The 14,824-nt window shown below is 34.1% G+C and overlaps 3 protein-coding genes across 3 annotated transcripts; all 3 read left to right on the forward strand.

Moving 5' to 3' along the window:
* Nucleotides 1–4,527, forward strand: LOC126664863 (sulfite exporter TauE/SafE family protein 3-like). The gene is made up of 12 exons (XM_050357456.2): nucleotides 1–664; nucleotides 1,235–1,394; nucleotides 1,734–1,934; nucleotides 2,021–2,085; nucleotides 2,711–2,738; nucleotides 2,824–2,894; nucleotides 2,973–3,059; nucleotides 3,151–3,201; nucleotides 3,330–3,551; nucleotides 3,844–3,937; nucleotides 4,022–4,162; nucleotides 4,246–4,527. The coding sequence occupies exons 1-12, from the start codon at nucleotides 434–436 to the stop codon at nucleotides 4,329–4,331; spliced, it is 1,437 nt and encodes a 478-aa protein (XP_050213413.1). The 5' UTR covers nucleotides 1–433; the 3' UTR covers nucleotides 4,332–4,527.
* A 1,375-nt stretch (nucleotides 4,528–5,902) lies between these two features.
* Nucleotides 5,903–8,960, forward strand: LOC126665946 (uncharacterized). Its single transcript, XM_050358887.2, has 6 exons — nucleotides 5,903–6,135; nucleotides 6,632–6,759; nucleotides 6,849–6,952; nucleotides 7,037–7,124; nucleotides 7,279–7,340; nucleotides 8,409–8,960. Exons 1-6 carry the CDS (start codon nucleotides 6,023–6,025, stop codon nucleotides 8,559–8,561), a joined length of 648 nt encoding a protein of 215 aa, XP_050214844.1. The 5' UTR covers nucleotides 5,903–6,022; the 3' UTR covers nucleotides 8,562–8,960.
* Nucleotides 8,961–10,087: 1,127 nt separating this feature from the next.
* On the forward strand, nucleotides 10,088–13,803 carry LOC126664311 (la protein 1). Its single transcript, XM_050356652.2, has 10 exons — nucleotides 10,088–10,290; nucleotides 10,386–10,464; nucleotides 10,552–10,701; nucleotides 11,216–11,358; nucleotides 11,493–11,641; nucleotides 11,798–11,893; nucleotides 11,988–12,525; nucleotides 12,782–12,929; nucleotides 13,145–13,223; nucleotides 13,373–13,803. Exons 1-10 carry the CDS (start codon nucleotides 10,240–10,242, stop codon nucleotides 13,458–13,460), a joined length of 1,521 nt encoding a protein of 506 aa, XP_050212609.1. The 5' UTR covers nucleotides 10,088–10,239; the 3' UTR covers nucleotides 13,461–13,803.
* The last annotated feature ends 1,021 nt before the right edge of the window (nucleotides 13,804–14,824 follow it).

Below are 14,824 nucleotides of genomic sequence, written 5' to 3' on the forward strand. Positions count from 1 at the left end.
TCATTTTTTTGATGAATCACTCTCGTCTTCTTGCCTCTGTTATTATTTATTATAAAGACGTATTCTTGTTCAATTGCTGATCAACAAATTTTGCGAATCAAATCTTTGTTTCACTTTTCTTATTTACTCCATCTTATCTAGTTTTTTGATCGCATTAACGTCTGGGTCCTTTCTGTTTCCCTATATTTTGCGACAACCAATCATCATTTTTCTTTTCTTCGGGTTTTGGTTGTTGGGACTGTAATCTCTGTTACAATCCAAAGGGAGAGATTTTTTGATTTGGGTTTTGTATTTACTATAAGAAAGACTATAAAAGATAAAAACTTCGTAAAATCTTGAGGTGGTTGAGAGTGGGTAGGGACGAAAATTTAGTATTTTCTCAATCACTACTTTATAAGCCAAGTAAGAAGAAGAAGAAGATTATTGAGATCTGATGGCTGAGTTTGGAAGAGGAGGAACATGGAGAGGTTTGAGATCAGTGTTAATGGTTTGCCTCAACTTTTTGTTAGCTTTTGTGCTTGTTTCTGCAGAAAGAGGGATGAAACGTGAATTTACAAGAGTTTCTCCAAGAGAAAATAATGATGATGGTTTATCAAATTACTTTCTTCAAGCTGTTGATTTCTTATGGCAGCCTGCTCAATCTGGTTACCAACATGTCTGGCCGGTAAATATTTCTCATATATTCTTATTGTTGCATCAGATATGTATGGTGAATGTTTTATAAATATAAAGTTTGAGTGTTAGAAGTGTTCGAGGAAATGCCAATATGTGTGACTAGATCAATTTTCTGTGCAACGAACCTTACTAGCAATTAAAGGATTGGTGCAAAATGGACTTTATTTTGTGTGTAGGCAGTAAAAGAGTCGGTGCAAATTATTCTTTTACTTTATGCCCATTTATGGCCATGTTTGGTTCATGGAATGGAATAACTATTCCACGAGGAATGGAATACCTGTTCTTTACTTTTTGAGAGGAGTAGTTATTCTACAAAATCATGGAATAGCAATTCAATGGAGTTACTATTCCATGAACCAATGGAATAACTATTCAATACGGAATAGCTATCCTATTCCGGACCTATTTCATGAACCAAACATGTCCTATGTACTAAATTCGAAAAATGATTAATTTCATGTGATGGGATCGAGCTATGTTTTTAGCTTATGTTTTTGTTTTTTTGCTCTTAATCAGTAGGATGATGTGGATTGAGATGTATACATGTTTTTGTAAGCAGGAAATGAAATTCAGTTGGCAGATTGTATTGGGTACTATTATTGGATTTTTTGGAGCAGCTTTTGGAAGTGTTGGAGGAGTTGGTGGGGGTGGTATTTTTGTTCCCATGCTTAGTCTTATTATTGGATTTGATCCCAAATCTGCCACAGCAATTTCTAAATGTAAGAAAAACCTTTTCTAATGTGTATCATTTTTTGTTTTGTTTTTTAATTATAAAAAGAAAATAAAGGAACTGGTTGATTCTAGATGCAGAAAAAGAAGAGGCAGCTTTTTTGTAGTTATCTATAGGCAAATAATCAATCTACTAGTTCAGTTTATCAGCTTTAATTTATTAAACTGCTCACAAATTTCTGTGTCGTGTCCTTTAAACGGGCCATATCGGATATTGTCAGCCTAGAAGACATGTGACACTATGCATTTTTTTTTGGAGTTTTTGGACTTATTAAAGTATTAAACTGGTGAAGCATAATTTGATGTGTTTTTATTTTTTATTTGCTCAGGTATGATTATGGGTGCTGCTGGATCAACTGTGTACTATAATCTTAAGCTAAGGCATCCTACTCTTGACATGCCCATTATTGATTATGATCTGACTCTGCTCATCCAGCCAATGCTTATGCTTGGTATCAGTATTGGTGTTGCTTTTAATGTCATATTTGCAGATTGGATGGTCACGGTTCTGCTTATTATTCTCTTCTTGGGTACTTTTTAAGTTGACGATTTCACTTACTTTTTGGACAGCTTCTTGCTGTGATTCCCTTTTGTAACCAATTTGTCATGGTTTCAGGCACGTCGACGAAGGCATTTTTCAAAGGTGTTGAAACATGGAAGAAAGAAACAATAATGAAGAAGGTAACTTTATATACTTTGAAACAATAATGAAGAAGGTAACTTTATATACTTTGCGTTCTAGACGAGTTTCGTTTTCAGTATGATATAATTTGAGGTTCCAAAGTTTCTTTTATTTTTTTCACTGAATTGTCAAGATAGTTTTATTTTGAGGATAGCTTCACTTTTTCATGCACTTAGAATGAACTGGAAAGTTATGCAGGAATCAAGTTCCGAGAATGTGTTTTGTTTTTCTTTTTCAAATTGGTTCCGATTGCAGCTCGAACTAGGGGTGTACAAAAACCAAACCAAACCAAAATGAATGTATAAATTTGGTTTGGTTTGGTTTGGAATGTAAAATATTTTGGTTCAGTTTTAATACAAACTGAATTGCAAAAATTGAACAGATCCAAAAATTCAATAAAACTGACTGGTTTGGTTCGGTTTGAAAATTTTACATCCTTGTAAATACTGTTCGGTTCTGTTTTGAAAAGAAAAAAAAATGGGTTGGCTCATTCGAACTGAGTGCACACCTCTATCTCAAACTTTAGACCTTACATCGAGGAAGACAACTCCGGTATCAATTGAGCTACCACTAATTGGTCCTACTATGTGTTCTCTAATTGCATTTTTCTTTTTGTACTAACAGGAGGCTGCCAGGCGTTTACAGGAAAATGGTGAGTTGTTTCGTTCATTTTTTGGAAACCCAAAAGTGGGAGAAAACCGTTTTTTTTCTGAGACCAAGTGTTCTTGGTGTATCAGGCAGCGGAGGGGCAGAAGTGGAATACAAGTCTCTTCCTAGTGGCCCCGAAAAGGAAACAAAAGAGCCAGAGGTAAGCTCAAATCTGTAACCTACTTAGTTGAATCAGCACAAGCAAGTGCTTAATTCTAATGAAAGGGAATTATTACAGGTTACTATTCTTGAAAACGTTTACTGGAAGGAACTTGGACTCCTTGTTTTCGTTTGGGTTTCATTCCTCGTATTGCAGATAGCAAAGGTTTCTGTTTTTCTTTAATCGTCAAAAACACTTGCATATATGGTTTTATAACAGAGCTTACTGATGACAAATCTTGAATTTTTATGAACAGAATAATATGACTCCTTGTTCCGTAGAATACTGGGTAGTAAACCTGTTACAGGTACCTTTTGTCGAAAACTAGTGTCTATTTTGTAATCACGATGTGCACGAATAGCTTAAATTAGTATTCAGGATGTATCAAATTGATTCTGAAAGTCTTGTTTAGTGCATCTGTTCTTTTTTCTACAGATCCCAATTTCTGTTGGGGTATCGATGTATGAGGCAGTGGGCCTTTACAAGGGACGGAGAATAATTGCATCGAAGGGCGAACAAGGCGCAGACTTTAAAGTTCACCAACTTGTTATTTATTGTTTATGTGGGGTGTTGGCTGGAGTAGTCGGAGGACTGCTTGGATTGGGTGGTGGATTCATTATGGGTCCATTGTTTTTGGAGCTAGGAGTCCCTCCTCAGGTGAGTTTGTTCTTTAAAAGTTCCATAGGTCATAGCCATCCTTGATCCCTCAAATCTGCCATTGACTAAAATTATGTTGCACGGAAAATGCTGAATCTGGCAATAATGAAACAATATTTTCTTGTAACTTATAAATTTAAAATTTCGGAGTTTCATAAGCATTTTCTTCTATAACAGAAACGAAATGCTGAAACATAAATAAAACTCGATAAGTTTCCGAGCGACATTTGAAACTGGATATTTATTTGTTCATTTAGGGAAAATTAAGCTCTGAGTTATAACTTCTATTCAGGTGTCGAGTGCGACTGCAACTTTTGCGATGACATTCTCCTCATCCATGTCGGTTGTAGAATACTACCTTCTGAAACGATTTCCAGTTCCTTTCGGTAAGTAAAGAGCCCATCAATGAATTTATGTATTGCAATCTTGTGTCAGCAGATGGATATACTGACAAGAAATATTTCTGGCAGCACTTTACTTCGTCGCAGTCGCTACAGTTGCCGCATTAATAGGGCAGCACATTGTGAGAAGATTGATCATTATGTTCGGAAGGGCGTCACTTATTATCTTCATACTCGCTTTTACCATTTTTGTCAGTGCAATTTCACTAGGTAAGCTTTAAAACAGTTTGTGTAATCTTTCAACAGAGAAGCTGCATTTTTCTGATAATGGTACGACTTTTTTTTTTCGACAGGCGGAGTTGGGGTATCAAACATGATATGGAAGATTGAGCATCAAGAATACATGGGATTTGAGAACCTCTGCAAGTATGGGGTTTAGGGGTCAATTCTTGTTTGGAATTTTTGTTTAAAGTTATTTTTTTAGGTGCTGTAATTATTTGTTGAGGCTGCAAAATATGCCTCATGTTTTGTACAATAATTGGAATTGTGGGAAGAAAGGGCGATCATTAGTAATTTATATTTTCTCAGAACTTTGTATTTACATTTGCGTAATTTTAATTTTTGTAGTTTGGCAATTTTTTTTTTCTTGTGGAGAACTGTTATCACTTATTATTATTATAGGTACACTCTGCATTCTATAACGATATGTTTAGTTAAACTATTGTTGTTGTAACTTGTAATCTGTTGGAATTATCAGATAAAAGGTTTAATCACCAAAAAATGTCAAACCATTGCGAATTTTGTAAGTTAGGTCTAAATTTTTAAAAATCGGCTCATTTATCTCGTCTCAGCATATTCGGGTACCTTTAATAGCCATTTTTTGAATCGAACTGATTTTTTTCCCAACGTGTCTACCACGTGACACGTCACTGTTAACTCAGCAAATTGCTGAGGTGACAACATTCCTAATCCAACCAAACCACGTGACAAACCACATAATAATCCAACCAAAATCAAACCCAATTTTAAAACAAATTAATTAATTATATTATAAAATTCACATATACTTAAAAGAATTAATAATTCATAATTAACTAACTAAAAGTAATTTAAAAAAACCTAACTAACTAATTAAAACTAAACTAAAATCATAATCAATATAAATGAACCTAATTAAACTTATATTTAAATCAAATAAATAAATTTTATGAATTTATTAACATTAATTTAGAATTCTAATTAATTTTATTATATCACACTTAATCTCGAGATTTCATATTTATCCCAATATAAAATTAATCCTGAAATTTTAGATTCCGCCATACTCCACTTCTGCCACCGTCCTCTGGCACCCGGAAAACAACTCCGGCCACCACTCCAAAAACCGCTCCGGTTCAGATGTGTTGCAAGGAGCTTCTCGTGTCGTCATTGAGTTTGATGTGTTGGACTTTATTTCAGATCTTCGTTTGCCCTTAAAAGATGGAATTGATCTTATTAATGTGGTGTCCTAGCAAAATAATTTAGTAAATTTTTGTATTAGTTTTTAAGACGACATGCGAGGCGCGACACATTATTAGTGCAAGGCTTCAAGCATCTCGTTTTGTATCAGATCACATGATTGGTTCAATAACCATCCATCATAAATATTCGTGCGCATTCAGGTCGAACCAATTTTTTTTAAAAAAAAACAAATCAAATCAAATTAAATTAGAATTATACTAATTTTTTTAAACCGAACCAAACTAAACCTCTAAGGAATGAAAATCTCGTATCAAATCAAACTAAACTAGTATGTTCACTTATTTTTATTTGGTTTGTACTAAAATTTCATTGAAGTATGTATAGTTAAAAATCAAACCAAATTAAAAATCTGATTTTTTTTATAATATCTAACCAAGTCAAATTAAATTTGTTGGTTCGGTGTTCTATTAATAATACGGAGGCACAAAAACTCCAGAACGTCGTGTCGTTTGTGGTGAATGGCAAAGTTGATTTTAACCGCGTTTAGTTTACGCCTCCAGGTTGATTTGATACGTTGCCCCAAGTCATCCTGCTCCGCTTCTTCGCTTCTCAAAAATAAAATCAGCGAAACCCTAACCATTTGAAGAAGAAGAGCACGTAATAAAAAAAATGGTGTTCTACTTCAAAGCCAGACCAGAGGTAGGAGATTACACCATTTTTATGGGTCTCGATAAGTACGAGAATGAAGAACTTATTAGATATGGCTTCCCTGAAGATATTTGGTACACTTTCTTTTAATTAATCACCTTTATCGATCTTTCTTAAGTTATTTAATTATTATGTATGTGAAGTCTGAAAATGCAAGAATTTGATTGAATTGAATTCTTTTTATTCAATAATTTGTGTTATGAAATGAAACAATGTGAATTTAGGTATTGTTTGGTTCAATTCTAGTGTAAAATTCATTTCATTTCATTTCTAAATGAATTCTATTTCAAAATCATTTGAAAATGAGTTCTTGTATTTGGTATCCCGAATCTTAAGTACGGAATTAATATTAAATGAAGTGAAATAAATTGAATATTGTATTTGGAGTGTAAATGCAAATTTAAATTGTGAAAATTCATTTGAACCAAACACATATCTTGTAGAAATTCAATTGAATTCCATGAAAATTATAAAATTCATTTGAACCAAACAGACACTTAATTCTTGCAAAATCAGAATTTTGATTCAATGAAGACGTAATAATTGGGTGTTTGTTTGTTTATTTGCAAGGTTTCACGTGGATAAAATGTCGTCTGCACATGTTTATCTAAGACTTAACAAAGGCCAGACAATTGATGATATAAGTGAAGGCTTGCTTGAGGATTGTGCTCAGCTTGTCAAAGCTAATTCAATCCAAGGCAATTTTTTTAAAGATTATACAATCCGCCGATTTTACTAGATGGTTTTAATTTTATTGAAGTAGTTTTTTTCTTTCTTGTTCTTACAGGAAACAAAGTGAACAGCATTGATGTTGTTTACACTCCATGGGCCAATTTAAAGAAAACTGCTTCCATGGATGTTGGTCAAGTTGGTTTCCATAATCCAAAGATGGTAATCGCGGTTTTCGTTTAGTTGTTTTATTGGCCATGTATGTGAAGATTCTGCATTTTTCTTACTTTGATGCGTTTTGTTTAGGTTCGAACTGTGAGAGTGGACAAGCGGATCAATGAGGTAGTTAATAGATTGAACAGAACAAAAGTTGAAAGAAAGCCTGATTTGAAAGGTGAATAGCTTATCTTAGCCTCCTTCTTTTACTTATTTTATTCTTGAGGAAGAGACCAAATTTCTTTTTTGTGTTTGTTTTGTTGATTACGAAAAGTTTATTTGTTTGTTTCGATGGTGCTAATGATATACTTGCCTACCACATATGGTTGCAGCTGAGAGAGAGGCAGTCAATGCTGCAGAAAGAGCAGAGAGAAAGGTGCTGCTGAGAGATAAAGTGAGTCCTTTTTATTAGTTGATGGTATTTCTTGCCTGATTTAATCATCAATTCGCTTTCATGAAGTTTAGGTTTTCCATTTTTGGGCACAATATTGAATGTGAAGTAGCTTTATGCTCTTTATGATTTAATGGCTGCGATGCTGTTGAATTGTGTTCAGGCACATGAATGATTAACGCGAATGGTACATGATTTGTTCTATAACACCCCGTTGTTGATTTTATTAGGGGACTTCTTAAACATAGAATATTTAGACATAGGGTTTGTATTTATTTTTTCATTAGCTCTATAATTCTTCCTCTTTTTTCTTTCTCTCTTTTGTTGTCTTTAGAGCTTTAGGTCTCGTTGGTACTCATTTTACTTCAAGTAGAGGCTTACATGTGAATTCTGGATGTGCATTGTTTATGTTGTTATGCATTTATAAGTTGTTGAAATATGTTAATCGCTCTTCATCATTATTCTTCTTGCTTTCCGACTGCATTATGATAATTAGTAATAGAAGTAATATGTGCTGATGTTTAATTGAAATGGTGTTGGATGACTTTTTTTAGAGTCGTAATTTCTTTTTTTTTATTTAAATAACTAGTATTAAACGTTGCTTGATCTTTCTACCGGCGTTCACTGCAATTACTTGAAGTCTTAGGATATGCTGCTACTTTTTATGGTGAACAGAAGCTGAGAATTGTTATTATAATCTTAATGGCTGTAGGTTTTGTGTGGGAGTAGTAAGTTTACCCTCTTCTCCTTATGATTGCCGCCTTTTCATTTTCCTGTATTTGATTACTTGTCTAGTGTCTATGCATGTTTGCAATTTTTACTCCATGTCTGACTGAAGATCAAAGTCCTCAAAATTTTAATATATCCTCTGTTTTACATGAGCAAGTTCTTTGCGTTTACATCACTGAAGCAATAGTTGTCTGCAATGGAAAATGTAACTGTAGTCTTTAGCTCATTCTACCCTATGAAGATAGAGACAGAGGAGGGCTGTGAATCTTGTTTGTTCATCTTCCTCATTGTTGTTCATTTTGCATGCGAGTGCTAACCAAAATCTAAAACTTCTGATTGCAGAAACGTCGAGAGGAACTGGATAGGCTTGAAAAGGAGAAACAGGCAGAAGTAAGGAGCTACAAAGGTTTGATGGTGTCTGAAAAGATGACATCTAACAAGCAGATTGCCTCTGAAAGTAAGTCGTTGCAGGAGCTGGAAGATGATTTTATGTAAAGCACCAACGTTGTGCGAAATTTGGTGCTCCTTGAAGGAAAGGAGAGAGTCTATCTCTGTCATTCAGTTTGTAACTCTAGACAAGAAGTTGTTCTCCCTTGTACAAATAATATCACCTCAAATTCATGCCTGCAGTTCTACGATATTGGTAAGAAAAATTCAGAAAAGAAATGTCTAATGCCCGCGCAAAAGGGAGTGAGTGGACTGGGTGAAATGACTTTTTTTTTACAGTTGCCGTAAATTTAATCCAATGTTGTCGATGATGATGATGATGATGATGCTGATGATAAATATGATTGGAACTTGATCATTGATGTGTGGTACAATCCTGTTTTTGCAATTACAGTAAGGCGTAGTGCTCCGATATCAGAATTTGAGCTTTCTGATGTCTATTCTTTATTGCTGGTACCAATTTTCATGATGTAATGTTTGGCTTGTAAAAAAGGTACATTGGAGGAGTGCAGCATTTGATCGACTAACATATCAGATAGTGAGAGAGAAAAACAAATGAACCCAATTAAACAATCATTTAAATTATTATGAGCAAGGGGCTATCGGTTTTTGAACTTTTGCGTCAAGGTCGATTAATTTATGTTTAGCCATTTTAATCAATTAGAGAATATATTCTTTATTTTTAGGTGAATTAAGAACACTATTTTGTATTTTAATGTCAATTAACCCTTAAATCGGGTCATTATGGTTTGTTAACGTATTTATTTTGCACAATGTAAGGATATTTAATTAAGAAAAATAAGAGTATTATTTTTAATTGATTAAAATAGGATAATGTAAATTAATTGATCATGACAAACAAATTAAGGAATTGCATCTTTATTCATATTACTGCATATAATTATTATTATCTTTCTGCCATTAACTAAGTATTGAAAAAGTTGCAACAAATTACAAATTTAAGTAAAATCTTTGGTACATATAATGCGAATTCTTCAATTTTATTTTGCTTTTTCTTATTTTAAAAATAAACGAGCTACATAAAAAAAACAAAACAAACAAAGGCCTATTAGGGTCCTTAAATTTATGAGGTCAAATTAATTAACTCAACACTTTGACAATTTTAATTAAAATTTAGGATTGTAAAAACTCTTTTCTTAAAAAACTTTATAAATCTAGATACAAATTACTATTTCCTTAAATTTTGAAAGTAATACTTTTTCTACTCATATTATTTTTTAGTTATATAAATTACTAAAATCATGAAGAAAATAATAATTGTGTAAAATTGAAAAGAGAATCGGTAACAAGTGAGCGTTGGCCCAGTTGGCAACGCTCACATTGCATTTCTCTGAGAAAGTGGGTTCGACCCACCCCTTGGACAGCCAGTGGGCTGATTAAAAAATGAATACTAACACTAACACTTAATATCTAATATAGTGTAATTCTATCTTCGACAAAAAAGAAAAGAAAAGAGAAACGGTAATTCGAATTTAAATTCATGAGATAACAGTGATTAATTATTTTGTTTATAATGATTTAGGGTAGGGGTGTTTTAGATATTTTGTCAGTTGCAGTCTCCACTTAAAGATGCCTGAACCGCGTAGAAGCTAAACTAAACCCTGTCTTCCCTCGCCTCTCTAAAACCCTAACAAAAAATACTCTCCTCCTCCTCCAATTAATCAGCTACCGTCGCTGTTCATTTCTCTGTAACGACAAGAAAACAATGGCAACCGCTTCTTTAGACGAAGCTACTGCAAAGGAAGTTCTAAGACAGGTAACTCAGTTACATGTCCAATTTCATTTCCGCTTAAAATTTTAACTTGTATTTTAGGTTTATTTTATTTGTTTGCTTGTTTGTTATTATTTCAGGTGGAGTTTTACTTCAGTGACAGCAATCTCCCAAGAGATAACTTCATGAGAAACACTATAACTCAAAGCGAAGATGGGAGTATCCTTTTAATTTCAATTTTTTATTTGTGTTTTTTTTTTCAATTTTTGAATGTGGTAGTTGTTGATCTTTGACGAAATATATCAGTGGTTGATTTGTCGTTGATATGCTCATTTAAGAAGATGAGAGGCTATTTGAAATTAGTAGATGCAAAGCCTGAAGAAGTGCCTGATGAAACTCTTAAAGCTGTTGCTGAAACTCTCCGACGATCTTCCTCTCTTAAAATTTCCGATGATGGTTAGTCTACTTTTCTTCTTTTTGTGTGTCTGGTAAAGTAGAACTGGAAATGGATATACTGAATCATAGTTCAAGTTTTATTTTCAAATAATAAAACAAAACTGTGGATAATCATGATGATGGAACTTACAAAATAGGTGATGTTTGAGATTTGAATTCCTATGTTAACGAAATAAAAGTTTGGTTTACAATTTCAAAAGCTGCATTTCATTCTCACTTCTAGTGGCAGCTAATCATGGTATGAAAACTTCATGACTTGGAGCTTCCAGGTGTTCTTTTCTTCCTTTTGTGTGATTCTATGAGCTATCGTGCACATTTTTTAACAATTCAGGGCCATCTTGTTTGTTTATGCAAGTGTTCGGTGTACTGGAAGATTTTTTCCCAAGTAATTTGCTGCTTAAATGTTTGAGATTTCTAATGAGATTGTAATGCATCTTAGTTTGTTCACTTCGTTGTGAATTTAAAGATTAGTTATCTCAATCTATTCTTGTTTTATTTGGATTGTTTGTCTCAGGGAAGAAAGTTGGTAGGATTGCTGCACTTGTAAAGCCAGAAGAGGCTATTGAGCAACTAGACATAAAAACAATTGCTGCATCACCACTCGAGTATAATGCAAAAATGGAAGATGTTGAATCTTTTTTTGGACAATATGGCAAGGTAAATTGTTGCCTTGACTTGCCATTTGGATTATCTATTGGACATAAGTACACTGTTTAACTAAGCCAGTCAGATAACATCTGTTGCGTTAGCTTATGCTTTTTGAAACATATGCTTATCTGTTTCTTTTTCAGGTTTCTAGCGTGAGGATGCCTCGCCATGTGGCTGACAAAAGGGCAATTTGTGGCTCTGCTTTGGTCGAGTTTGCAAATCAGGAAGATGCTGAAAATATTTTGAAGCAAAGTTTGGTTTTTGCAGGCGTGCAGCTGGAGCTGAAGCCAAAGTAAGTATGCTCATGATTGTTTTCATTATTCTAAGGTTCTAAGCATGTACTTTTTCGAAATATGAAGGATGAACATCTTACTATAAAAATATAACTACAGCATTATTATCACCATGTGGGTTGCGCACCTAATAATAAACATTCTGTCCAAATCAGGAAGGAATTTGACGCTGAAAGAGCTAGGCAAGAAGAGAAGTTTAAAAATTCCCATGCAGTTTCAGGTTCCAATAACAAGAACAATCCAGAAACAGAGTGAGTTTTTAATCAATCTATCCTTTTCTAATGGAAGTGTTGTTTTTCCATTGGATGTTTGTTTGTAATTTCATCTATCTTTTGATGATCACAGCTACCCCAAGGGCTTGATTGTTGCATTTTCGTTAAAGGCAATTTCGACGGAGGCATCTGTAGAACAGGGTGGAGCTCAAGAGCTTGTCAGAGTTGATGCAAATGCCAGTAAATCAGATGGAGAATCAACCCCCGCGGAGAACACTGGTCAAGAAAATGAACAGAAGTTGTCAGATAACATCTCTGCTGCTAAAGAAAATCATGAAATGAGTGTCGAGGAGGGTAAAGAAGAAAAGGTTGATGAGGAAAATGGCTCTGAAAGTACAGGAATGGAAACAGAAGGGAAGTCATCTGAAGGACCTATTGAGAAAGATAAGGAGAAAGAGGAACATGTTGAGGTGGGGAAAGAAGAAAAGGTTGACGGGGAAAATGGCTCTGAAAGTAAAGGAATGGAAACAGGAAAGAAGTCGTCTGAAGGAGCCAATGGGAAAAATAAGGAGAAAGAGGAACATGTAAAAGCTGATGCCTACAAGAACAACATGAATGTTGTAATGCGTGAGGATCTGAAGGCTGTGTTTGAAAAATTTGGCACTGTCAAGGTACTATAAAGCATTCACTCTTCTTTTTTGGCAGATTTTGAAATGTTTCCTGCTTGCTGAATTAGGTTTTCTTCTTTATAAATCCATAGTATTGAGATACTTTGTGCTGGTATTGTTTAAATTAATTGGTATTTTTTTCCTTCATGTTTTTCTTGCAACTTCTTCCTTGAGGTTGTTGGTTTCATACTATATGGTTTTTGTGATGCACTGAATCATTTTTTGTCATATTTGTTTTTCCCTTCCTCTTTGGTCAAAGTTTATTGATTTCAAGATTGGAGAGGAATCCGGGTATATTAGATTTGAACAACCTGAGTCAGCGCAAAAGGCACGTGCAGCTGCAGTCCTAACTAAAGATGGGGGCCTTGCTGTAAAGAATTTCATTGCTACTTTAGAACCTGTGACTGGTTAGTCGACATTACTATTAGCTTTCTTTATACTATCAATTTATCTAAGCTGTTTGTATTATTTCTTTCATTAGTTTGATATGTTATTATAAGCTTAAGCATTCTGCATAAATAACTTATTCAAACATATAATGAACTTCCGTTACTTATTGGGCTAGTATAGTGTGGATTGTGTAGTGAAGAGTGCTGTTTTTTGGGTCTATTCTTGTTATTAGGTGAGGCAGAGAAGGAATACTGGAGCCTTCTTCGAGGAAATCAAGAAAAACATCGGGGAAATTCAAGTAACCGAGGAAGGTCAGAATTAGTAATATTAATATAATATATTTTGTGTGCGAAATTCCTGTATTAATATAGTTGCATTGCATCTGAGTATAACCAAGGAGCTAATCTCGATTCCTGTACTGCCAATCTGCAATATTTATTTTTATTTTTTGCTTCAACAGGGGAGGAAGACACTTCAGAGGTGGTAAGCATTCTCGGTCAAGAGACTTCAATTCAGGTGGTCGGCCAAATAAAAGTCAGAAAGTCTGAGAATCTGGTGAAATGATGATGTGCCGGTTATCAGTTTTGGAGGTAAATTTTGTACGAGAGCGAGCAAGTTGGCTACGCCTGACTTCCCTTGGGCCATTCATGCTTCATCAGATACAGTAATGTTTTTGATGTTGAAGTTACTTCATAGAGGTGCAAATAATAACGGTTCCAGCTTAATTGAGTTTTTGATGAAATATTTAGTATGTCTTTTGCACCCATTACTAACTTTTTGACATGCATGGCCATAATTTATGTTTTGTCTTTGTATTTCAAACTTTAGTGTGAACGAAATGGTGATTTCTATTAGTCATTATTTCTTTATAAAGTTACGGTCATATTCTATTTTTTCTCCTTATTATTAGGATTAATAGTGAATTAAATTATTTAAAGTTTGTGTTACTCTAATTCATTCTAATGTTTATAGTTTAATTTGCATTTAATCTTGGGTTATTATTTTGGCCCTACCACTTGTTGAAATTTGAAACCTTAGATAGAAATCAAATTCATTCCCAATATTTTCTTCTCATGTCAACTAAAAAAAAGGACTTAAGTAGCAATTTGCCCCTTCAACTTGTAAGTATTGGGCAATTAACACATAAATTAATTTTGTTGGCAAATCAATACACGAACTTGGTGATTATGGGCAATTAGTCCATTTTGGCAAATTTATTTACAAGTTAAGGGGGCAAATTGCCAATTTAAGAGATAATTAATTGACAAATTGAGGGGGCAAATTGCCAAAATGGGGCAAATTGCCCATAGTCACCAAGTTCGTATATTGATTTGTCCACAAAGTTAATTTATGTGTTAATTGCCCATAGTCACCAAGTTCGTATATTGATTTGTCCACAAAGTTAATTTATGTGTTAATTGCCCATTGCTTATAAGTTTAGATGGCATTTTGCCATTTAAGTCCTAAAAAAAGTATTTAGAATCAATTATTTTAGATAAACTATTATTTAGTATTGTAATTATGAATATCAAACGTTTTAGATGTGTTCATTTTTTTTTTTGACGAGAAAATCGATATATATTAGATCAAATCAGAAGCGACAACAGTCGTAAGAAACTCAGGAAAATGGTTAAACCATTCCTGATGACCTGACATGGAACGGGCGTAATGCGCTAGAACATGCGCAGCCTGATTCGCAGATCGCCTTACATAAACAAAACATAAATTAGAAAACTGCTTCGCTAACTCCACACAATCCATAATCAGAGGATCATTATCATCTCGAGATGGGTCTCGAATCTCCAGGATAACATCCAAGGCGTCCGATTCCACCACCACACGCTGTTCATCCTTTATCCAACTCAGAGCTTCCCGGATCCCCATAATTTCGGCCACTCTTGACCCCATATTA

This window comes from Mercurialis annua, linkage group LG1-X (assembly GCF_937616625.2).
Source record: "Mercurialis annua linkage group LG1-X, ddMerAnnu1.2, whole genome shotgun sequence".
In the NCBI taxonomy this organism is placed as follows: Eukaryota; Viridiplantae; Streptophyta; class Magnoliopsida; order Malpighiales; family Euphorbiaceae; genus Mercurialis; species Mercurialis annua.